The sequence below is a fragment of the Purpureocillium lilacinum genome (assembly GCF_023168085.1).
Source record: "Purpureocillium lilacinum CBS 284.36 DNA, scaffold_2, whole genome shotgun sequence".
In the NCBI taxonomy this organism is placed as follows: Eukaryota; Fungi; Ascomycota; class Sordariomycetes; order Hypocreales; family Ophiocordycipitaceae; genus Purpureocillium; species Purpureocillium lilacinum.
In genome coordinates this window covers 774423-798623 of record NW_027072112.1, presented here as the reverse complement: position 1 = coordinate 798623, position 24201 = coordinate 774423, and the positions used below count along the sequence as shown (strand labels likewise).

Sequence of the window (24201 nt, the reverse complement as noted above, 5' to 3'; positions counted from 1 at the left end):
CAGTTAAGCTGCCTCCATGATATATGGAGCTTGCAGCAGCCGCAGCGTACGCAACAGACCTCGAACTCGCGATGGGAGGAATCGACAGCCAACAGGTGTACTTTACATGCCTTGCTGGGCAGCACGTTGCAATGGTCTGCGATAGCTTCGCCCGATAATAGCAATGCCCCTGCTTCACCATCCCATTCATACGAAACCCTTTCATGCGCAGCCCACGGGTCCACCCCCATCAGCCCCAAGACGTGACAAGGTGGCCCTACACCCTCACGACCTTCTCGAAGAGCTAGAGGAGCCGCTGCCCGTCGACGACGACCGGCTGCCTCCCGACGACTTCCGCTTGCTGGACCTCCACGATCGGCTGGCATCCGACGATGGTCCCCCTCGATCCGAGTCGGAATCCCACCACTGATTCCACACGAGGTCTTCCATGCCGTATCCATAGTGGCAGATAATCTGGCCACTATTCTCCGCGCAGAGGTCTCCATCTTTTTGGCACTAACGCAGGCAGGCCAAAGTCAGCAGGGGGGAGCAGGTATTCGACGCTGCTTCGCTGGCCGTGGGCTCACCTTTGCTCTCCGGTGGCAGTCTTTAGTCCACCAGGCATACTTCGTGGGCGGGACGGGCTGTTTCGGCGGACCCGGGACGTCGGCGCCGTTAATCCACAGCGTGTTGCCCCACATGCCGTGCTTCACTTTATAGGTACAGGTTTGCGCGGCCTTGTTGCACAACTGTTTTGTTTTCGTTCCATGTCAGCGGCATTAACGCGTGGCTGGCGCTTCGTGGGTATAAGGGAGTTTGTCGTTGACTTGTCGGCATGAACTCACCCCGGCAAATTCCCCGTGACCTCCATTCATACGCCACTCCCAATCCGCCTGGCCAGGGAAGCAATTAGTCTGATAACTGAACTCTGGGAAATGATAGCCCCCAGCCGCCGTTTGTATAAACTCACCGACTCTGGGCCCGAGCAATCATCGCTCAGCTCCGAAGCCGAGTCTGAGGCGACCGAGGCGCCACTGCACAGGGCCGCAGCAAGAAGGCATTGAAGGAGGTAGGCCTGGTGCTGCATTGTCACGTTGCTGGCTCTAGCTTACGCTGGGCAGAAAGAGTTAGTTGGTTTGAAAGCCTTGCCAAGTGTTCAGCCAGCTACCACATGCACTTTGTATGTGTCGGGCGGGCCGGGGGACAGGATACCTTTTATACATGCTAGGCATGAGGAAGCGTTTAGAAGGCGCTGAGAAACCCGCAACACATTTATGCGTAAACGAAACCGCAGCTCTGGGACCTAAGTATGGCTTTTACAGGGCAAGCCATGCTCCACTTGCGGCAAGTCGTCATGAAATGCTTATGTACAGACCGTGCGGTTTGGTGACAAATTCGCCGGCGTGGTCGAAACGGAACGTAGGCAGCACATACCTCAAACACGTCACCGCATCTCATGAATTTACGTACTGCCATTCGAACTGCGGCATGAAACGCAGGCGCGATACATGTTGCAAAATTTCTTTGACTTTGCGCGTCGCCTAGGGCCACGCCATGAGCCCCCGTGGAGCAGTGCGACTGCTATTTCGCCGAGCGCCTACACTAAACGCTCTTAAGTGTCTTACTACCACAGGTTCCGGGCAATATGCAGTCGTCCCCCTTGGCTTCTTGCTCTCCATACAAGGTCTTTGTGCCGCTCATGCGCGCTCTTACACGGCATCTGTCCTACCGATACGACGGATCTGTTTTTCTTGATTCTCGGGGGTTTCGAAGTGAAGGCATTACAGCGACACCCACAAGGCTATCTCCACGGCATATTAAGCTTGGACAAACCGCGGCGTGTGCGTACAGACTTCAAGCTTGCGATAGAAGAATCGGCGGTCAATGGCTTTACGTGTCATACTAGCCAGCATCCTATAACGGTATACTATAACGCCTTCCCCTCAGAATGACAATACATCTACTCTACTACAATAATGCATACGAACTCCCTTTATGCGCGCGGCCCGCTAGTCTGTTCCTATTAGCCCCAGGACGTAATAAGGTAGCCGTCACCCTTACGAGCTCCTCGAAGAGCTCGTGGATCCAGTGCTCTTCGAGGAGGACCGGCTGCCTCCCGACGACTTCCGCTTGCTCGACCTCCACGACCGACTGGCCTCCGACGGGGGGCCCTCTTCCTCCGAGCTGTATATGGATTCAGAGTCGGAGTTCCAATCAATATTCCACTTAAGGTCTTTCAGACCGTACGGATAGTGGCACCTGACGCTCCCCCTGTCCACGCAGAGATCGCCGTCATTCTGGCACTAACAGGAGAAGGCCACGGTTAGCAGGGGGAGGTAGAGACGCGAAAGTGCCTTGGTGTGGCCGTATTACCTTGTAGCGTGGGTCGCATTGCTTAGAATGCCAGGCATGCTTTCCTGGCGGGATGGGTTGGTGCAAGTAAACGTCCTCATCATCGATCCAATCGCCGTCAATCCAGAGCATGCTGCCCCACATCCCGTGCTTCAACGTGTAGTGGCACGTTTGTGTGGCCCTTTTGCATGTCTACTCCCTTCAAGTCAGCGGTTGTTTGTCGCGCAGCTCCACGTAGCGATGCTCCCGCCTTAGAGTGGTCAGGGACTTGATGGTTGAACTCACCCCTGGAAAGTGCCCGTGCTGTCCATTCATGCGCGCGTTCCAAGTTGTCTGGTCGGGAGGAAACGCGGTCAGTCTGAGAATCCAAAGAGGTTGAGACTCCCCCGTCGCAGTTCGTTCAAGCCTACCGACTCTGGGCCCGAGCAGGACTCCTCCGAGTCTGACTGGACGGCCATGGCGCTACTGAATATGGCGGCAGCGGCAAGAAGCCAATGTAGGAGGAGGACCGGGTGCTGCATTGGCGTGTTGCTGCCGTCCTGGTTCTAGTTGACGCTGGATGGAAGGGCGAATTGGTTGAATGGTCTTGCCATGTGGTCAATGAGCCAACGCTTTACATGTGTCGGGTCGGGACTATCCTCCTCTTTATACATACTTCATATTGGCGTGAAGAAGTGTATTTAAGAGGCAGATACATTAGCAGTACATAATTACGAAAACGAAACGTCAGCTCGAGACCTGAATGTTGGTTTTACAAGACACGATACCCTCACGTTGTCGCAAGTCGTGATCAGATGCGGACTATGCGGGCTTGGTGACGCATTCGCCCACCTAATCGAAACGAAACGTAGGCAGCATATCCCTCACATGCGTCGCCGCATCTGTGCTACTAAGCTTACGTATTCTCAAGCGGTTCGCAGTCTGAAACACGAGCGCGATATACGTCGTAGAGATTTCCTTGCCCTTGGGCGTCGCCTGGGGCGACGCCGAGTGCACACACTGAGCAATGCGACTCCTAATTTACCGAACGCTCGCACTGGGCACCCTTGTATGTGTTGTCACAATAGTTTCTGGGACGACCTAAAATCCGTCTTGTTGAGCCTGTTGCCCTCCATCCGCTGACTTTCTGCCTCTCATCTTGCGAACGGGGCCATAACCGGGCGTGCCGTCACTTCGACGTCAACTCATTTGGTTTGCGACAAGCACCTGACAATGGTATTTGATTCGACACCCGTCACAATCCCCATCGCTTCGCACCGATGAAGTCTACGAACACGTTCTGCCTTGAGGTGTGCTGTTGACTGGAGCTCCTGGATCTGGAGACAGAGGGGAATGATCCCCTCGTACGCTCTACCTGTTGCCCACCTACCTGGTGTGGCCTTGGCATCAGTCATTCTGGGGTTTGGCAGTGCAATTGCGGCCAACGTCTGCAAAGCCAATTGCATTCAAGCCTATCACTACATGTGAAGATCTTTTGTGGCTACTGACTCTGGCAGTTTTCCTCCGGTGGCCGTTCCCGACCTTCAGCTGTTGAGCTGATCTCGGGTGGACGGCAGGGGCTGAGAACTCCGCCGGACGACCTCATTCGGCGCAAGACACCACGCGAGCTGAGAATTAGCTGCCCATGGAGCCGCCTAGGGCCACTGGGCCTGCAACATACGGGAGCCCAATTTGCATGATCAGCTGGCCGCAATCGCAATGGCATTTCGAAGGAGTTCACACATCTATATGTACCATGGCAAAACCGTCTTGCATCCTAGGTCTAGGCACTTGAACCGTATCAACCTTTGTGCGTGCCTGCTATCTTGCCGACTAATGTATCCGGGATTGAGTTTGCCCATGGCGCTTGATGCCGCCGCTCCATTACGCCGGCGCCTGAACCACCTCGTACTGACCCGTAGGCTCGGACAACCGTTCCAGGACGAAGAGGTGAAGCATGACATAAATCTGGAGCCACGGCTGAATGGTGCCAACGTCGATACTTTCCACCAGGTGCGTAGCTCTGTCGACGTCAGGAGAAGGATAGACGCCACATGTTGGCCAATGTCTGGGAAGGCGGCCGAATATAATGACATCGTCCTCGCTCCAAGTCTTACTCGAGTCGTGGAACCTGCCGCATGGTACAACAAGAGGGAAACTACTATCGTTTACGGTGTATCTGGCGACCTCGCTGGAGAAAAGCGACCAGCAATGCCAACCACTACTATTACCGTTGCCAACGTGACGTATACGTTGCCGGACATTACCACGTCCACGAACCTGGGTCTACTTCCTACCACGTCGTTTCCATCCAACTGCCTGAATGACCTGTATGACATGCGGACCACTGGTCTCGGGCTGCCCTGGAACTATAATACACTGGGCTGCGCTCTCAGCTCCTGCTGCCCTTCCAGCCGGCCGTTTACCTCTCCTTGGGGATGGATGACGAGCTACTATTCTCCAGGGGTCTGCCCGTCCGGTTATCGAACGTGCAGCCCTCCGATGGCGCCCACTCAGCTGAGTTCTGAACCTGGCGAGACCATCGCCTTCTGCTGCCCAGGCGGTTCGTCGCGAATAGGCAATCGCAATTTTGCGAAGGCGCTGACTGACTGTTTCTCGTACAGGCTTTGAGTGCCCCCAAGGCACGTCTGGTTTGAGCCTCTTCCAAGCATGCGGAAGTCTCCTGGCGACTCCGACAGCCATCACCGTGTTGAACAACATGTTTGATCAGAGCATAGTCACGACAACAACGTGGCCTGTCTCGGTCGTGCCGAATGGATGGTGGCAGATTGCCTATCCTATACAAATTCGATGGAAAGAAGGTGACGACTTCTCGCCGAAGAGCTCATCCTTGTCAGCTGGCGCCATAGCCGGCATCGTCATCGGCTCGGTCTTGGCTGCAATCATTGCCGCTGTGTCTGGATTCCTTCTTTGGCGCAAAAGACGGAGACGCAAGTCGGCAAGCCTATCGAACGGGGGGTTTGAAGCTGTGCCCAGTACGAACGGCCATGGTGTCCAGCCGATGCAACAAGTTCCGCCCACAACTGCCTTTCCCCAGGCCGCACCTCAAGAACTGGCGACTGCTGGATACAGCAACGGGAGCAACGGGCAGAAGAGCTGGGACCGGCGCCCTTCCGAGCTGGGGTCGGTGAACTATGGCGCCGGGCCACCCATGGAACTGGTTGGGCAAGAATATCGAGCAAATGAGACGGACGTTCGCTACTAACATGCTGTACATACGTTGCCTACCCTCCAAACGTAAACATTTGATTCACCGCGCCACTACACTTCGTGACGTTCACATAATTTCCGGTGCCTAGCAGACAGGTATGCGCTCCGTTCTTAGGCTTCAGAGTCAACGGCCCTACGCCGCCTTCAAACAAGAAGAGCTGGGACTCTGCCACTGTGCCACTGCCATCTGCCCTCCCCCCGCAGGAAAACAGATAAATCTGGTCCGCATCATTGTCATAATTGAGACACGCCCTCGTGAGGTTGCTGACGACTAGCATCTGCCCAGGCTGATCATTGTGTGCTCCTTTCGTTATGAGGTCCCACCCCTGACCACTCGCGCCATTGCTGCACTGGGTGATCTGGACGGGTGTGAGGTTCGCTCGCGAGTCGCCGGAGAGCTTGTCGACGAACAGGCAGAGCCCGTCAGAGGTCTTTATGGGCACGTTCGAGAGATGTCGCGTGGCGCCTTGGTCGTTCTGTTGAGCCTGGTTGAAGGCATCGTCGTCGAGCTTATCTACTGATCGAGGGGCGAACCGTTGGGCGACTGCGAGGATAGGTGCCAATAGCAAAAGGCTCGCGCGCATCGTCGGACTTTTCCAGTGTCGATCTGGGAGAGGAATGAAGACGTGGTTCGCTGCAAAATATTTATGTTTTATGTCGGAACGCTATTCTCGCAAATGGACGAGGAAACGCTGTACAGGCACAGAGCGAATGACAGCATGACGTAGCGGCGCTGAGGCGATTGTCGACAAGAGAGAACGAAAAGGGAGGCAAGACACGTCTGCGTACGTACTGCTAGGCCATAGCTTTGACTAAATATTGAACATTTCGTCCCGTCTGGGTGAAACGACCAAGCTGCACCACAGTGGCCTGGGGGCGGAGTGTCTTGTCCAGCCCGCCACTTACCCCGGGCGTCAAGTCCTGGGCCAAGTCGTGGAGTCGATTTGGACAAATGGCTCAATGATTCGGCTACTTTTCCGCCCCCGGCGCCTAAGAGCAGCCACATTCAAAATCATCGAATGGTTGCTTGCCCGTTGGACTCGGCTCCTGCACCATCCGTGCGGGTTGACCCGCACCCAGCCCGATACGAACGGGTGTCCTGCTGCGGGGTGCATCGCTGAGATGACACGGGGCTGGTGGCGTCAACCAACAATTGCCGGCTGGGGATGCCTGGTATTGTCTCAAGTCGCTTATCTGCCGGTCGAACACCAAGTGTATTCTTGCTTTATGGGATTCTAGCTTGACCATTCGCCCAGGAGCCAAACCGTCCTTTGCAATCGTCCATGTTGCTTTACAGTAAAGATAGTTACAGTCTCTCAATGCTATCGCTCTGTCGTGGCTACGCAGGCCGTTTAAGAGTAGTAGCAGTAGCAGCGCCTGCGCGCGGACATGTTAGCAATCTTGCCACTTTGACGGGATACATGGCGCCACAAGAGGTACTTACTGCCAGCCGAGGCCTCCGCACTCGCCCTTCTTGTAGTAGCCGCTGGGGCCCTTGCACTTCTTGCACTGTTGAACCCAAGCTTCAGTACTGTATTCCATATTTCGTCGAAGAAACAGTCATTGAGGGCACTTACGCGGTCGTTGCAGAGGTCACCGCCACCAACGCCCTTGCAGGCTCCAGCGGCGCCGCAGGCACGAGCCTCGAGGGAGTTGATGTGCTCAGAACGCTCCGTCATGTCGACCGTCTCACCGGCGGGCATGGCCGCGATGGCGGGGATGAGGAGGGCGATGATGACGGGAACCTGAGTGAACTTCATGTTGACAGTAAAAGGGAGTTGGCTCTCTGAAATGGAGAAGAATGCTGGTTATGGCTGTGGCTTTGTTGTCTGGTCTGCTGCTTCGGATTGTACCCTCTTGAGCGAGATGATCTCGTCGTACTTATAGATGTTGGTTTGCTCATCCTCGGAACCATTTCGTGCCGTTCTGACTTCTTGATTGTCCTTTGTGACTCTGTTTTTAACTTCAATGGTTCCGTTCTGACATCGTGAAGCTGCCAAGCCGGGCCTCAGATCGCTTCAACATGTCATACAGCGGGGGATTCGTTTCTATTCTGGGGGATCGTCAGGAACCAGCTAGGCTGATTGCAAGCGATTCGCTGTTGTCTCGCAGAGGGAGATGGTACGCCGATATTAACAAGGCGCCAATCTCAACACTTGCAGTGGTAAGAGGCGGGCCCTTACATGCCTCGCGCCCTCCATCCCTCACAGGGACCAAGTATAGGACATGTCATAGCTGGGCCGCCTCTGTGTGGAGGTGGCCAAGCAGACCGTGCCTCCAAATGGCAAATGGGCATGTGTGTAGTCTAAAAACAGAACAAGCGACGTGAGCGGCGGCACTCTATCTGCAGGTCCGTCAACGTAGTGGTTGGATGTGATGGTGTGTGCACCGGGTCAACTATGTCCGGCCTCTCGCCTGAGCGCAGAGTGCCAATGAGATGGCCCGACGACCCGACCTCTGTGTTGTCAGCAAATCCGCCCCAGCTGTGCGAAGGCGTCTTGGCATGCGATGATCATGGCGATCACCCTTCATCGAGGTCAGCTGTGTCGCCTCAGTCTTGATCGCGCTGCAACGTCACAGATCTGGTACAAAAACAGTCACCAATGCGCAGAAAAAGGGTAATTGACAGAATGAGGCCCCGCTTGGTCGGGGTGATGGAAGGTGACCTTCTACAACGGGGTAACACGGCGACATTTGTTTCCGTACTTGGGCTCATCGGCCCTCAAAAGACGAACATCTTGCGACGTGGCCCAGAATTGGATAAGTACGGATTGTTTTCCCTTGAAATTACTGTTCTAACCCAGCTCGCATCCTCTTAGCAGGAGCAGTAGGGGATGCCGCCGTTCTGGTACTTGCAGCAGCCAGGGTTGCACTTGTTGTTCAGCTTGACGACGCCGTCGTGGCAGATGATCTGTTTGATACAATCAGCCCATATCCTATGACAGAGCTACAAACAGCCAGCGTTTACTCACAATACTGGAGCACGAGGGGTCACAGAAGCGGGCGCCTTCGCTCGTGGACGGGCACTTGTCGCCGATAGGGTGGGTCGGGGAGCAGTCGGCAGCGACGCCCGTGGCGAGCAGAGCGGCGACAGCGCCGGATAGGAGTGCGTTGAAATGCATACTGAGGGATGATGTGGAAGAGGGTGAGTGACAAGATTCAAACAGCCCGTACTTGAAATGAATTGAGCAATATTTATGTTCCAAGCATGCGGCCCCGCTGCCTACCTGGGATGAATTTCTTCGGCCTTGGGTCTCCGAAGGTTGATCCTTCAGGTTCCAGCTTCGCCTCGCGGTGAGATTTTAGGCCTTCTTGATGCCTCAATGGACGTTTCTGTGGCCTGATACAGTGGAACCGAGAACCGGTGACAAATGTTGTGTTGCGCGTCTTGTTGACGAGGATATCAGACAGCGAGGTGCGGGAAGCCGCACGGTTGCACGCATCTCCACGCAGTGCAAGTCATTGCCCTTTGGGTAACGCTAGTTGCTGGGCTCCGGGTTATGCGTGCTACAGACAGTCGTATCCTGCCAATAGGACTTCTTGGAACACGAAGGATACCCCGTCGTGAATGCAGCATTGCCCCTCGCGTCTCACCGCGGCCCGAAAATCCACATATTCCTTCATGTCCCCACCGCCTTGCCTGCCCAGTTGCCAGTGTTGCTCACGGTCATTTGTAGCCCTTACAAAGCCGTGGTGAAACAAGAGCTCGGACGAGACAAAGAAGACAAACGTTGATTCAATTCCTGGCCCGAGTTGTGGCAGCTTTTGACTGGAGTGGTCGACAAGACACCCCCGGCTGACTATCCGTTTGTACGAGACAGTGAAGGAACAGGAGCAGATTGCAGATGATGAATGACCTTCCTGAGCCGCATACGGCCCACAGGGAACCCCGCTGATCGTCAACGGACCCCTGCGGAGACGACGGAAGCGGCCATTCATGTGAACGTATGATTCGGGAATATCGGTGCCTCGGATGCGAGATCCCGACCTCCCGTGCCAATGCCTGAAGGAGGGCGGCGTCTTCAAACACAATACCTACCCTGATCATGTCCTCTCTGCACAATGGGGAGGTACGTATGCCCTTCTGACTCCATGTCAGCTTATTTTTCCCCTTCGAGGCATCCGACAATGCTCTTTCGCACGCCCAAGTGGACCCTATGACGGCGAACTGGGATGCCATAGGAACACCATGTGAGGTGTTGTGCTCTGGCGATCTTGTAGCCATATTGTGGCAACCAGGTTATGTTTCTTCGTTTCGCTTTGGACCAGGGATTGAAGCGAAGGGGTTGAAGCGAGATAAAAAGGCTCATGTACCCTCCAGCAAGTGGCGGCAAGAGACACTATCCAAGCACACAACTTGCGTTTCTCGTTCGACTTGAGTGCACAATGAACTTTAGAATCTTTGCTCTGGCGACCTTGGTGGCCGCCGTCGCGGCGACGCCCCTAGCGACACCCGTTGATCATGGACTCGAGGCAAAGTGCGGCCACAATTGCCCTCTGTGCCCCGGGAAATGCTGCGATAACCCTCTTAACTGCGGGCGTAACGTACGGCGCACCAGAATCCCCGACCACACTTTGCAGCCAAGGGCCAATACTTACCTCTGGACAGGGTTTCGGCTGCTGCGATAATGGCCCTGACTGCGTGGTAAGGACATGACGACGTCGCCGGCTTTGCAAGAACCTAATTTACTAACTCGGGCGACAGTGTCTTGTTAGTCTCGTTGCACTCACCCAAAAGGACGATAGTTGATCTTGCTAACACATGAGTGCTCTCACACACCTCAGCTCGTGAGTATCCTGCGTGGCCGTGGTAAACTGTCTACATGTAAGGGAGTCCGCGCTGATGTGAAGAAGTGAACAGATGGTGCATGCGCCCGGCGCTATCCTGCATAGTCGATGTAACTCATGGGTTCGTCTTATACCCTATTTCTAGTTGACGGCTAGAGACTGACTGTGACAAGAACTTACTTTCGTTGGCGGACGGTTGTTGACGTGGCGATCCATTCAAGTCAAAGTGTTAGTCGTTGTCGCCATGGGATTCCTCAATGCAAAACAAGATTGGCCAACCAATACACACTATCGGAGACTTGGAAGGATCCAGTTTGCATTCACATGTACCAAACAGCAGACGCGTGCGTATACATGTATTCCATGACTTTGTACATCTATATATGCACGTACATGGGGAGAAAGTGCCAGGAACGCAACGATAGTCCCCCCGATTCGATGTTTGCAACATCGCGCCTGGGAGGGGTGCGACCGGAAAGCAACGCATGTTTATAGCCCGACTGGAGCCCACGGCCCTTGGCCCCTTGGGTCCCCGCGAACGGCCACGCGAGGCGGTCCCATGGTGCGCTCCCGCCGCCGAGTCGGGATGCATTCCAAGGTTTCTCGCCTTGATGAGCCCTGCCCGCCGTCTGTGGCTGGTGCGCGTGCCAGACCACCGCCGGCCGGTGTCACATCCAGAAGCAATTCTCCTATGGATTCTTCACCAACGGTCGCCTCCACGAACCACATGCAGCGGGGGTTGCATTCCGGGGAGCCGGATGCCTTATCTCTTGCGGACGATATTGGTTCTGCGAAGTCCACTCATTGGTTCTCTTTTTGTTTCTTCTCCCAAGTCGACGCGGGATGCAGTGTGGGTGGCTCTCCTTCAGCCGTGAATACTTCGTACCTGTTTTATGGGAGAGGCCCAGCTGCCAGTGGACTGAGTGGAGGTCCCAGGCTGGGTCGGTCACTGCCCGGTGCCCGTTGTGGCTAGCAGACATTTTTCTCGTCTGGCCCATCACGCGGCGGGCGCATTGGGAGCGAATAGGAAGGCGATGGCCAGCCGTGGTGGCCGCATCTCGCTCGGCTCCGCTCCCCATATGTACGCATACGGCCATCACCTTCCTTGCGACAACAACACGGCGCCCGAGGCGGCGAGAAACAATGTGATTAATTACTGCACTGCGCACAAAGGCTAGCACCACAACGAATCAGGCTCTCCGGACCCCTATCAGGTCGAGTCCGGTCCACCGTACCGTCATTTCCAACAGTTACACACGTAAAACGCCTTGCCTCCATAACCAACCCTGCCCGTCAATCCCCCGTTCGGCCAGTTACACATGTCTGGGGCCCACGCCAACACATCCATCCATCCCGTCATTCCTCATCCTCCCATTCCCCAACGTCTGGAACATCATGGATGTGCATGATATCATCGAGGAGTTTTTGAAGAAGCTGAATCTGACGAAGCTGGTGGCACAAGCGAGCATATTGGATGAGCTGCCGCTTGATGCGGCGGACTCTTCGGCACGGGCGGGGGCGACGGCGGAGGAGCGAGTGGTACGTGACGCGGCGCTGGGCGACGAACATTACGCCGAGGCAGGCAGCTGTGAGATGAGAGAAGCGGCGAGAGGAATTCTGGGTTTGCTTCGTAGCGGCGGCGGAGTTGACGGAATGATTCGACTCGGCTTTGTCGTCCCGGGCGGCTGCCAGATGAGAGGAGTTGGTGGCCGATCTTTGGAGCCTTATCCTGGCTATTGTTCTTGTTGCTGCTGCGGCTATTTGGACTGCTCCGTTGCGTTGCGCCTCAAGCAAGATGGCGGCATGTAGAGAAGAGACACGAATATGCCAATGTTTGCGTATGCCTAGAGGGAAAGGGGGAATCTTCCTCGATGCTCTCTCGTGTTGAAACTTATAGACGAACAGTGCGAGAAGTGCAGTATGGTGACCTAGCACGGTAGTGAATGTTACACAAGACCCCCTGGAGTCTCATTTGTCCTGTGTCTTGTTTCGACGCTTTGTTAGGGGAAAAGAGAGCCGCTTCGCAGGGATGCCCACCGGGGGGGAGCAACTGCCAGGGCGAGAGCATCAACGACTGGGGAGGTGAGGCACAGGTAAAGAAGGAAGAGCGCTTTCTCGCGGGTCAGATGGCTTGACATGCGTCTCTAGTAATAGGCGACAGCATACATTATTTTGGCCCCATCATTGTTGCCCCGGTCGAGGTTCCTTGTGCCTCGATGGGGTGGCCCCCTATATGCTAACTTGAGCATCTTGGATTGTTACTACGCGTGAAACTGCAATAGACCGTTTGAACATGACAGGTGACTTTGGAACGTGCCATCTTTGATCGCGAGAAGTACGCTCGTCGTAGAAATCCGCTTGAGTGTCGTCGCAGTGCCCCTTTTTCTGGCCCCACGCCGCAAGCAGCCGTCGAGTGCCGGCAACGCGCCTTTTCCGGGCCCTGAGGCATCATTAATAAGATTCCTACCTCGGTGTTGTGGCGCTTTTCCCTGCCCTACGAGCGCATCGAACAACCTGTGATACTTTTGATAACACTCGCCCACCCAACACGTGCCAATTTTCGAGCTCCGGACCCGGCCAGCCAACCCGGGACAGAAACGGGCCCATGGCAAACCCAGAATGTCACTCGCTCAATCAGGCAAGTGGGAGGACCGATAGTTACCCGTTTCCAAAATAACTAGACCTCCACAGGCTCCAGGGCACCTCAGTGACCTCACCGTCGGCTGCACTGACGATATCTGAAAAGCGCTGGATCATGTACGTGCTTCGCACACATCGCCCACAGCGAAAGAGCAGACCTCCGCGACGACCCGCTGCGCCTCCCAGACGAAAGACCCGGTGACCATTATGGAGCACACGAGTTCATCGTCATTAGGAATTTAGGACCAGTCGGCGTAGCTACCCTGGTGCCACTAGGCATGACTGAAGAGCCCGCCTGGCGCGTGCGAACCGGTTCTTGTCGATGTGTACTAGAACAGCCTGGCACCGAGCCACATCAAAACACCAGCCAGTGCCATCGGCCAAGCAGTGACACCTGCGGCCCCCACAGCCGGCGGATTCGAGGTGGCATTTTCGCGACCCGGCAGCCGGACCAGCAGCAGTGGGCTGCGTTGAGGCCCCATCGCACGTGGCGTGAGCTGCACTAGATCAGATAAGATAATCGGCCAACTTTCTCTTCTCGGATCCCACCACACAGCTCCTGCGCTGCCGGCCGCTTCGTCCTTTTTACCACGCTAACGTTAGTTGAATACTGTCTATCCAGTCGTGACCGTCGCCAGTCCATCCCTGGACCCTGTCGCGGAACCCCGTTGGCCTGGCGCCTGTCGCTGCCATGGGGGCGTCCAGTCGACTCGCTGTGCTGTCGGGGAACGTCCGGCTTCGCATCGCGTCGTATTGACAAATTTATATGCCGTGGCTCCCCCCGTCCGCCAATGCAATGATCGGCCCTCTGGGAAACCTTGGTTCGCCTGGCGAGCTCCCCTAGAAGACGGCTCTTTCGCAGCATACGAGTGGTTCACGCCAACGAAGAACTAGCCTTTGGACCGCGCGTGCCTCAGTCACATTTCTGCCCAGCCTTTCTTCACCATGGCCTCCGACAGCCAGGCATCCCCCGCGGACAAGTCGTCCGACGTGCGCCAAACGAGCGTCGCCAAAGAGTCCCACAATGGCCCCGAAGCGACGTTTGCTCTTACCGGCAGCACCAGCCCCGGCGTCAAGCGCATGGATGCCATTGCGCAGCACATCAACCTCCCAGGTCGCGTCATCCTCTTCGTCGGCATCTTCATCGTCGCCTACGTGTACTCGCTCGACATCTCGCTGCGCTACGCCTACCAGCCCACCGCCACGGACAGCTTCAGCACGCACTCGCTCCTCGCCACCATCTCGGTCCTTCGGAGCGTCATCGCCGCCGCCGCGCAGCCGACGTCTGCCAAAATCGCCGACGTCTTTGGTCGCATGGAGCTGCTGCTCGTCTCTATCCTCTTTTACGTCGTCGGCACTATTGTCGATGCCACCTCGAATGGCGTCGAGGCGTTCTCGGCCGGTGCGGTTCTATACCAGGTTGGCTTTACGTGCGTTTCGTTCCTGGTCGAGGTCATTCTCTCCGACGTCACGTCCTTGCGCGCTCGGCTGCTCTTCTCCTACGTCCCCGTCAGTCCTTTCCTCATCAACGCATGGGTCAGTGGCGACGTTGCTGCTGCGGCGTTGGAGAATATCGGCTGGCGCTTGGGGATAGGCATGTGGGCCATCATATATCCCGTGTCGACTATTCCGCTCTTCGTTGCCATGTGGTGGGCTCATCATCGAGCGAAAAAGGCAGGCGATCTGGGCAAGTACAAGACGCCGTTCCAGCTTCTCGGGGGGGCTGAGCTTCTCAAGGCGCTTTTCTGGCAACTCGATGTGGTGGGCATGATCTTGATGATTGCGGTGCTCGCCCTCATCCTCGTGCCACTTACATTAGCTGGCGGCTCATCAACAACGTGGCACCAGGGACACATCATCGCGCCCCTCGTCGTTGGCATACTCTGTATCCCGGCCTTTGTGTTTTGGGAGGCCAAAGCCAAGCACCCAATGGTGCCTCTTCACCTGCTCAAGGATCGCATGGTATGGGGTGCGCTCGGAGTCATCACGGCAATGAACTGCGCCGCCGCCGTGCAAGGGGACTTCCTTTACACCGTTCTCGTCATCTCGTTCAACCAGACCGTTCTGAGCGCCACCCGCATCACGAACCTATATTCGTTCACTGCCTGCCTGACGGGATTATTCTTTGGAGCAGTTGTCTACAAGTTGAGGCGCCTCAAGTGGATCATTGTCTGCGGCTCCGGGCTACATCTCGTCGCGTTCGGGCTGCTGATTCAATACCGGGGCGGCGGCGGATCCAACTACTCTGGCATGGTCGGCGCGCAGGTGCTCTTGGGCATCTCGTGTGGCATGTTCACGTATGCTGCCCTTGCGAGCATCCAGGCAGCCACGCGGCACGAGCATCTCGCCGTCATCACGGGCGTGTACTTTGCTTGCTTCAACGTTGGAGGCGCCATCGGCAACGCCATATCGGGCGCCATCTGGACGCAGCTTCTGCCGGGGCAGCTGCAGCAAGACCTGGCGCAATTCGGCAACGAAACGCTCCCGGGCCTCTTCTACGACTCGCCGTTTACCGCCATCGAGGAGTACCCGTGGGGGTCTCCGGAGAGACAGGGGGTCGTCACGTCGTATAGGTACACGCAGCGGATCCTGTGCATCACGGGCATCTGCATCGCGTCGTTGGTCTGCGTCTTCGCGCTGTGTCTCCGCGATCCGCGTTTGACGGACGAGCAGTCTCTGCCCAATGCCGAGGTGAAAGCCAAGCCGTCGGATGCCGAGTTTAAGTCACATAGCGTCGCAGCTCGCTAATGCGGCGCTCAGATGTGTAGAATGCAGTGCAGACAAAGCCTGACGTATGCTTTAAATTCGAACAGTTTTCTACTCTTTCTACCCGCTTGTGCTGGAGACTGCCAGACTCGTGTTTTGCTTCCTCTCCTTGTTCCAAAATGATCGCAAAACGAAGAGCATTCCAATCATGCACACATCTAGGGCGATTGTCCAATTATATCCGATGAGGTAGCGCGGCGCGTCTACCGTCTTCCAAGCCCTTTGGCACAGTCAGTCGACCTCGCGTACTTTTGAAGAAAGCGGGGGCCAAAACTTACAACAGAGGGATCCAGGCGCCAAAGACATTGCCAATGGTGTTCATGCTGCTAATGACGATTGCGCGTTCCTCGGCGTTGCCGGCGCAAATCTCGTTGGCCCAGGCGTAGATGACGCCCGCAATGCCGTCCGCCGAGCCGGCGAGGAAGAAGGCGAAGAACTTGAGGCCGGTGGGGACGTGCCAGATGGCGAGGACGATGCTGGCAAAGATGTTGAGCCCGGCCGTGACGGCTATGAGCGGCACCTTGGCGTCATACGCGTCGGACAAGACGCCGCAGATGAGAGAGGCGACGATGGTGACGGCGGGAGAGACGGTGGTGATGGTGTTGATGGCCTCGACGCCGTAGCCCTGCTCCTTGAGCCACAGGGGAAGGCCGCTGTTGGAGGACACGCCGTCGGCCTGGGAGAAGAAGAAGGCGAAGGCGACGAGGACCCAGAAGTGCCAGCCGGAGAGGACGGACCGGACGACGGGGATGGTGAGCGGCTTGCGGGGCTCGCGGTGCTCGGCGGCCATGCGGTCACGCGCGAGTTGGACTTCGCGCTCCGAGAGGAACAGGGTCCGCGGCTTGTCCGGCTGGCCGGGGAGGGTGATGAAGCCGAGGATGGCGACGGGGAAGGTGCACGAGAAGCCTAATGTGACGCAATGAGCACACATGCACATACACACTTACACGAGGCCGCCCAATCTCTCTGCGAGCTAGGGGAAGAAGGAGAAACCAAAGGGCGAGGGCGGGTTGAGGGGGGGCAACGAACAGATGATATAAAGCCAGCGCCAGCCCTCGATGCCGTGGCGCATGTTGAGCCCGGCGTGGGCGCCCGTTTGGATGTAGCCGGCGCTCATGCCGCCGACCTGGCTGGCGACGAAGAAGAGGGCGGAGCGGCGGCTCAGCTCGGAGCGCTTGTACCAGCAACCGAGGTACCACTGGACGCCGGGGAAGAAGAGGCTGCCGGCGGCGCCGACGAGGAAGCGCAGGATGTACAGCTGCCAGGCGGACGAGGCCTTGTACTGGGCGAGGGTGAGGGCGGCCCAGACGAGGTCGGCGCCGGGGAGGAAGTAGCTGGCGGAGAAGCGCGTCATCTGGACGGTCAGGACTCGTCAGCACCTTTCTCTCGTCTCCTTCTTCGTCTTCTTCTTCTTATTCTTCCTCCTTCCTCTCCCCCCTCTCTCTCTCGCACGTGTTTGCCAGTCCATCACGGCACGGCATTGGGGTGGGTGGAGTGACCCGGGGCAGGGGCAAATCCGTACCAGGAGCGTCAGGGGAATCTGCAGGGCGACGAAGCCGACCATGTACGACGTGTTGAGGTAGTTGAGCTCGTTGCCGTAGAGGCCGAGCGACTCGCGCATGCCGCTGACGTAGGCGGTCGCGGCGGCGGACTGGTCGAGCACCTTGGCCCAGTAGGCGAGGAAGACGAAGACGAGGATGAGGGCGTCGAGCTTGAGGACGAGGCGGCGCTCCTCGGGGGTGTCGCTGGGCGAGAACCACTGGTACCACTTTTGCCGCTGGGGTGCGGCGTCATTGCCGTCGTCGTTGGGGGCATACTGCTGCTGCTGCTGCGACGCGTCGCTGACCAGCAGCGAGGGCGTCGTCTTCTCGTCGCGCGCCGCAAGAGGCTGATGCTTCTGCGACGCTGGCGGCGGCGGCGCCGATGCCTCGTTCTCGATGGGGAGAGACATGGTGTGCTTTTGGCCACGGATGGAAGGAAGAATCGCTCAGCGGGCGGACAGCAGGGGAAGGACGACAGACGGGAAAAGTGAATGAAGCCCTGGCGGGCATTTATAATTGCCGTTTTGGGACGCTCCAGTCGCTGGCGGGGACGCGCGCCCGAGGTCGGCATCACGCAATCGGTGAATCCATGTCGCGGGATGGATCCGGACGGGGTCGGTCAGACAACTGTTGTCAGACTGGAGGGCAAACTGGGCGGCGTGGGAGATGCGGTCAAGGCGCGTATGGACTGCGTTGTAGCGATAACTCTACGTTGAGCGGTGGTGAGAGGCTTGACGGCAGGCGTGAGAGTGCATTGTAAAGGCTTGGCTCTGCCAGCGCCCCTGCGGCCTGTGCCGTGGCAGCTGACAGCAGCGCGCGGAGGGTGGGCTTTTTCGGATGGCGCCTATGCATCGGGCAATCGAGGTCGTGGGAGGCGTTTCGTTTGCCTGTTTGCCAGGCGACATTCCAAGTTCTTTTAGCGGTGGGCGAGATCCATGGAGGCGTCGAAGGGCAATGCGGCGGCTAATAATGCCATCTTCAGTGGCTGCTAGCCCTACCGCCAGCGAGCGTGCGGGCCCGTCCGCCCACCTACGCCCGGCGCTTCTCCTCCACTCAGCACATGTACGGGGGTTTGAGAAATTTACCTGGCTGCAGCTAGGCAGTATCTTGTGTCATCGCGGATAAGATATCTTCAGGTATTGACACAGCTCAAGTCAGTGCTAGTGCTTCGTAGGCGAGCCACTAACTGGCTTGTTGCATCCCGACACGAGGACCCCTCCTTGCCCTCGCTCACTTCAGGGTCCAGCCAGGATTCCATCCCGGGAGCGGGTTACGAGAGAGCAAAAACAGCTGGGGGTTCGGGAGGAACGTTGCCCACCATCCCTGGCATTAGTGCGTCGTCTTGTGTTGTTCCTGGCGAGGGGGAAATCCAGGGTCCTTCACGATGTGCACGCGGGCGCAGCGATGGGCTCCGATTCTTGGCGGCGGTTGAGATCGGAAAATAAATAGACGATCAAGGGACCCGTTCCCACAAGTCGCCTCTCCGCCAGCCGTCGATCACTCTTGCTTCACGCGAGGATGACGCTGGTGGTGGTGGATGGGGACGGCGCGCGGGCGACAGCGAGACCTAGGGTAGAGTAGAGGCAAGGAGGGCAGGGTCTTTTTGCGGCTCAAACTTGGGGGGCAGAGTGACGCAGGGCACTGGAGCTCTTAGCCTTTACATCATACCCCATCCTCTCCACTCCACCTGCCGCCCGGCCTTGGCTTTATCAACTCGCCAGCCACCCGCCCGATTCAACCGCCTCGACGACAATCATCACCACCGACTGCATCAGACGAAAGGGTGCGGGCTCGCGGGCTCGCTTCCGGCACATGCCTCCCACGTCGTCCCTGGCCGATTGACTGTCCCCCCTTGCCGCGGCTCGCCGTTGAGCGCGACGACGAGCCGCCAGCCACAGAGCCACGATGGCCTCAGCGTCGTCATCGGGTCCACAAGCAGCAGCAGCAGCAGCATCCGCCAGCGTCGTGCCCGCGCAGCTCGGCTTCCTCGCCATCTACAACCCGTCGCTGGGCACCTCCGACGACACCATCGACGACCAAATCGTCTACTATGCCTCCGTCACCACGCAGCAGCAGCAGCAGCAGCAGTCGAGCGGCCACAGCCGCCGGCGTAGGCGAAGGGCCGGCACGCGCGGTCGTCCCACCGATGCCGTCTCGCAGGAGGAGCGTCATGAGCGCCTCCGCCAGATCGGCCTCGCCCAGGGCATGGTGGGCTTTTCGCGCGGCTTCGCTGACGGCGCCCCCGTCGACGCCATCGACACGGAGCGCGCCCGCGTCGTCATGCACGAGCTTGAGCCCGGCTGGTGGATCGTCGCCAGCGTCGACCTCACCAAGGTCCCCCTGCCGCCGCGTCTGGCCACCAAGTCGTCGCCGTCTTCGTCGTCGGCCCAGTCGCAGTCGTCTTCGGGCTACGAGTACTCCTCGCGGGACATGAAGCCCGCGGCATTGCTGCTGCGCGACCTGCTCCGCGCCCACAGCGTCTTTCTCATGCACCACGCCTCGTCCTTGAGCGCGCTGTTTGTGCACTGCCGCCGCTCCAAGTTTGTTGCCGTCCTAAGCCGCTATTGGGACCTATACCTTTCGACCTGGAACGTCATGCTGCACGGGAATCCGGCCCGGGACATGCTCGGCGGCATCAACCTCGCCGCCTCGGGCGAGCTTGGCATCGGCGTTGGCGAGGAGGATCGCGGCAGTGGCGAGCGCGAGGTGCTCGAGGGGCTTGTCGGGAGGATAGAAGGCCTCGTCGACCTCGTCGTCTCCAAGTTTGGCGACGAGGAGGAGACCGGGGAGGACCAGCACCCCCTTCACCACCATCAGCACTGGCTCGGGACCGGCCAGGAACCGGCTGTGGAGGACGGAGCCATCTTCCTTGGCACGGGGGCCTTGTCGAGGAAGTCGCTGCGGGACGTGACGCACTGGATGGAGGACCTCTACACCTGGGGGGAGCACGCGTACGGCGTCATAGAGAGCCCGACGTCGGTCCGTCGCGTGAAGGCGAGGAAAGACGCCAAGCGCAATGACCATGAGTCCAACACGGACAGGAAACAAACCGTCGTGCAGACGTTGCCGCCGGCCCCAGCTCCGGCCCCGTCACAATCAGCCCCATCCAAGGGAGGCGCCGAGGCAGAAGAGGGAAAGCTGGACAAGATGTTCAGCTACATGAAGCTCGGCTACGGCTCGTACTGGACACTCCCCGGGGGCGGCTCGAGCGACTCGTCCAGCGTCCAGCCCGCCAAACCAGATGACGAGGCACAGGCAGCGCAAGCCAAAGACTCCTCTCCGCGGCCTACCCGTCCCAGTCTCCCTCGGCGGACGTCCTCCGCAGAGGCGGCTGGGCACTACCTCATCGGCCTCAAGGGCGAGATCGAAGAGGACACCCAGGGCGACCCCGACGCCAGCGCCAACTCGTCCGACTCGGAATCCGAGCATAACTCGCGCACCGTCCTTCGCACTCTGCACGTCGAACTTGAGCCCGGGTCCGACGGCGTGCCCTCCGAGGCGACGGTTGTTCGGGACTTTGGCCGCCACATCGGCGGCATCCACCACCGCTCGCAGGTTGTCGGGAATATGATGCCCGGGTACAACTCGCACGACCTAAACAAGGCGGAGAAGCTGCGCGTCGTCGTCTACGTCAACCGGCCGTTCGTCTTCGCCTTCCTATTCCGTCTGCGCACCGACTCTCTCGCCTGGGACTCGCTGTACCGCTCGCTGCACTACCAGCTGGCGCCGCTAAAGAAGTCGCTCGTCACGTCGACCAAGTATCGACCCGAGCGGCAAGATGCCAAGGGCTCCCCCGACGGCATCTACAACCTGGTCTGGGACCCGCCGTCGCTAACGGTTCACTCCACCATCCCCAACATCCCGGAGCTGGCGTCGTCGGACGCCTGGTCCCGCGCCGACGCCATCAACACGCATCTCCACCTCCTCAACATCCACGCCGCGACGCGCGCCCGGCCCGGCGACCTGGAGCGCACGCACAAGACCAACCGCGGGTGGTGGATCGTGTGGACACGCCTGCTCCAGCAGCGCGGCCGGGGTGACGACGCACGCGCCGCCAACCTGTCCACGATACACGAATCCTCGCCTGGGGCGTCGGAGGCGGGAGGGAGCAACGCCGGCGATGAGGATGACGACGGTGGCGATGGCGACAACAACGACGGCGGCGGCAAGGGTGACGCAGACGACGTGGCCAAGGAAATCTTTCTAATCCGTCGGGCGAGCGACCACGCTGGGCTCCGCGGTGTCGCGACGGGCGCAGGGGGCGGTGCAGATGGAGCAGGGAAGCTCGCGCAGGGGATCGGTGTCGATACGAGGCGCTACGTCGAGGAGCTTCTCAGCCTGTTGTGACGGGTGTCATATTACACGGACGGGGATACAGTCCGTACTCGTAGTCCGTATTACGTACGTTCGACCGAACGTACGCCAAGTGGACTAGAAGCCGCCCTGGTTACGACCTTCTGGGGTGGCTTCTGGTCATGACATGAACATAAACATGTCATGGTGATGGGCATGAACGAAAAGAAAAGAAAAGCGCGTTTCCTCCCGCCCGGTAATGAAAGGGGTCAGGAAACGGGCAGGGATGCGCCCGAGGCGCAGGCGCAAGCATCCTGGTTCCTGGGTTCTGGTCCCGGGCGCCGCCGGGGGGCATGGACGGGGGCTTTCTTCCAGGTGGTCCACCAGCGCACGTGTACGACGTACTTGTATTGTCGCATAAACAGGGGAAATGTCATCTTTTGTTTTTCCTGTCCCTCTCTCTTCCGGGGCTTGCGTGGGGTTTTAAAACGTGGATGGGCGGCATAGATGAAGGTTCGCCAAGCAACTCTTGGCCACGATGCAATTTTTATCTCTGAGCTTATTTCTCATGCGCCGCCCATGGATCTACGTACTTGTATGCAAAGTATATATTACGTATGTACATTTTTGACAGCCCGCAAGATCGCATGAAATGGAGACGGCCCGCTTCCCGCCTACGCGAAGGTGGGCAGCTGCTTCCCTACATGGCATCCACCGCATGAATGTCGCGCTTTTCCTGAAGACACCGCTGCCACCATGTTGTCCGCCGCCCGAGTTTAAAACAGAACCCCTTCCCCGGAACTCCAGAGGCAATGCTGCGTGTGAAAAGAGAGAGAGAAAAAAAAAATTGGAAAGAATCAAGGGGCGCATCTGTTCCGGGGGGAAAGATGACCCCCCGGCCGGCAGGTTATTATATCCACCCTCCTTCTATGCTCCCACGGTCGTGGACCGGTCCGCTACCGCACCGGACGCGGCGCGGCGCCCGCCCGGGATTTACTACGGCCTTGTTGTCGCCACCGTCGCCGCCGCCGCCGCGGTGGCGGGGGGCCCCCGGGTCCTCCGGCGGGTGCACGCGCAGGGCCGTGCCTCTCGCGGGGACGGCCTTGCGGTGGACGTGCACGAGCGTGGGCTTTGCGACTGCCGTCGCGGCGGGGGTCGCAGCAGCAGCAGCTGGGTCCCGCGCGTGGCCCGTGTTGGCGCTGGTGCTGGCGTTGGTGTTGGTCTTGTTGTTGCTCCCGGGGCGGGCGGGGCGTGGCCCTCCGCGAGACGACCGCGGCAGCGGCGGCGGCGGGGTTTGGGCCGGGGGCGGGCCGGACCTTGGCGACATGACCGGTCCGCTGCCGCCGCCGCCGCCGCCGCCCCCCGCCGGCAGCTCGCCGGGGATAAACTCCTCGTCGCCGTAGAGCTCGAAGAGCCGCGCGCCGTCCTGGGCCTCCATCTCGAACCGGTTCGGCGCCTCGAGCTCCGGCTTGTGGAAGCGGTCCCGCCCGGCGTCTAAGCCGGTGCTGGGGAGCTCGGCTTTGTGGAATCCGCCGTCGCCTAGGCCGGGCGTCAGGGGGGGCTTCTCGTCGCGGCTTCCGTCGCCGGCCTTCCTCTTCTTCCGCCGGCGGAACCAAAGTGCGAATATGAGGAGGCCTACGCCGATCACGAAGATGGCCCCGCCGGCAGCGATGCCCGCCACAGCGGCTTGGCTGAGCGTTGGCGGCGGAGGCGGCGCGCTGTCGCTGTCGCTGGTTGGCGTGCCCGTCTGGGGCACGCTGTTCGTCGGGTCCGCGCCCCTGCTCACGGTCGTAGAGGCTGGGGACGAGGAGGCAGATTCGCGGTCTTGCGCGCGCCAATTGAGCTGTATCGATCGCGCCTCGAGGCGGATGCTCTTGAACGGGAGCGTGGTGACATGTGTCCCCCTTTGCAGGTAGGTGTAGGCCACATCGCTTCCTAGGTTGGTCACCTTCTTTTCCAAAACAGTCGTGCCTGTCTTGTTCTCGCAAGAAAAATACGTCGTCGAGGTCGTCACGTTTCTGCTGCACATGTAGAATCCGTCTATCCCCTCGACAGGGACGTATGATAGAGTGCTGGTGACCGAAGATATGTTTGCGTCAGCCCATCACGACCCGACCAAGGGCGTGGCCGCTTTCTGAAGAGCCTCCGCCATCGTCGGCGGCAATTAGGAGAAGGGGACAACGATGGGGACATACGCGGGGCAGCACACAGCCGCCGTTTCGCCTGGCAGGAGCGTGTCCATCCACACGCCTGAGATCCTCGTCGACGACGCGTTGCCCGCCTGGCCGGCCGTCACCGTCGCCACCGTCTTCCAGCTGTCCGGGCAGTGCAGTCCCGGCGAGTAGAAGTAGCCGGTGCCGGCAATGTCGCTGAGGGACGTGACGTGAGGGAAGCACTGCACGGGCTCGACCGACCGGCAGAGCCGCTCCGCTCGGAACATGGTGCAGTTTTCGACGTATTCGGTGAAGTAGTTGGGCTTGTTGTCTGTGCCCTCAAAGGAGCACACGCTGCACATCCAGTTAGGGAAGTAGACCGTCGTCAGGGGCGCCACAATCTGGCGCACTCTGGTCGTCGACGGTGGCGCCGTGGTCAGCGGCGCCGGCGAAGACATGGCTGCCTCTTTTTGGATGCG

The 24201-nt window shown here is 58.7% G+C and overlaps 6 protein-coding genes across 6 annotated transcripts; 2 read left to right on the top strand and 4 right to left on the bottom strand.

The window, feature by feature from the left end:
• Positions 1-6893: 6893 nt before the first annotated feature.
• Positions 6894-7301, bottom strand: PLICBS_002061 (uncharacterized protein; the record flags this gene model as incomplete). Its single annotated transcript, XM_065599945.1, has 3 exons — positions 6894-6918; positions 6986-7050; positions 7119-7301. 3 exons carry the CDS (start codon positions 7299-7301, stop codon positions 6894-6896), a joined length of 273 nt encoding a protein of 90 aa, XP_065456017.1.
• A 1055-nt stretch (positions 7302-8356) lies between these two features.
• Positions 8357-8663, bottom strand: PLICBS_002060 (uncharacterized protein; the record flags this gene model as incomplete). The annotated part of the gene is made up of 2 exons (XM_018321687.1): positions 8357-8452; positions 8514-8663. 2 exons carry the CDS (start codon positions 8661-8663, stop codon positions 8357-8359), a joined length of 246 nt encoding a protein of 81 aa, XP_018179166.1.
• A 5251-nt stretch (positions 8664-13914) lies between these two features.
• Positions 13915-15717, top strand: PLICBS_002059 (siderophore transporter; the record flags this gene model as incomplete). The annotated part of the gene is made up of 1 exon (XM_018321685.2): positions 13915-15717. One exon carries the CDS (start codon positions 13915-13917, stop codon positions 15715-15717), a length of 1803 nt encoding a protein of 600 aa, XP_018179164.1.
• A 78-nt stretch (positions 15718-15795) lies between these two features.
• Positions 15796-17686, bottom strand: PLICBS_002058 (uncharacterized protein; the record flags this gene model as incomplete). The annotated part of the gene is made up of 4 exons (XM_018321684.1): positions 15796-15955; positions 16014-16641; positions 16765-17089; positions 17258-17686. The coding sequence occupies 4 exons, from the start codon at positions 17684-17686 to the stop codon at positions 15796-15798; spliced, it is 1542 nt and encodes a 513-aa protein (XP_018179163.1).
• Positions 17687-19181: 1495 nt separating this feature from the next.
• On the top strand, positions 19182-21623 carry PLICBS_002057 (uncharacterized protein; the record flags this gene model as incomplete). Its single annotated transcript, XM_018321683.1, has 1 exon — positions 19182-21623. The coding sequence occupies one exon, from the start codon at positions 19182-19184 to the stop codon at positions 21621-21623; it is 2442 nt and encodes an 813-aa protein (XP_018179162.1).
• An 856-nt stretch (positions 21624-22479) lies between these two features.
• PLICBS_002056 (uncharacterized protein) lies at positions 22480-24180 on the bottom strand (the record flags this gene model as incomplete). The annotated part of the gene is made up of 2 exons (XM_018321682.2): positions 22480-23641; positions 23765-24180. The coding sequence occupies 2 exons, from the start codon at positions 24178-24180 to the stop codon at positions 22480-22482; spliced, it is 1578 nt and encodes a 525-aa protein (XP_018179161.2).
• Positions 24181-24201: the final 21 nt, after the last annotated feature.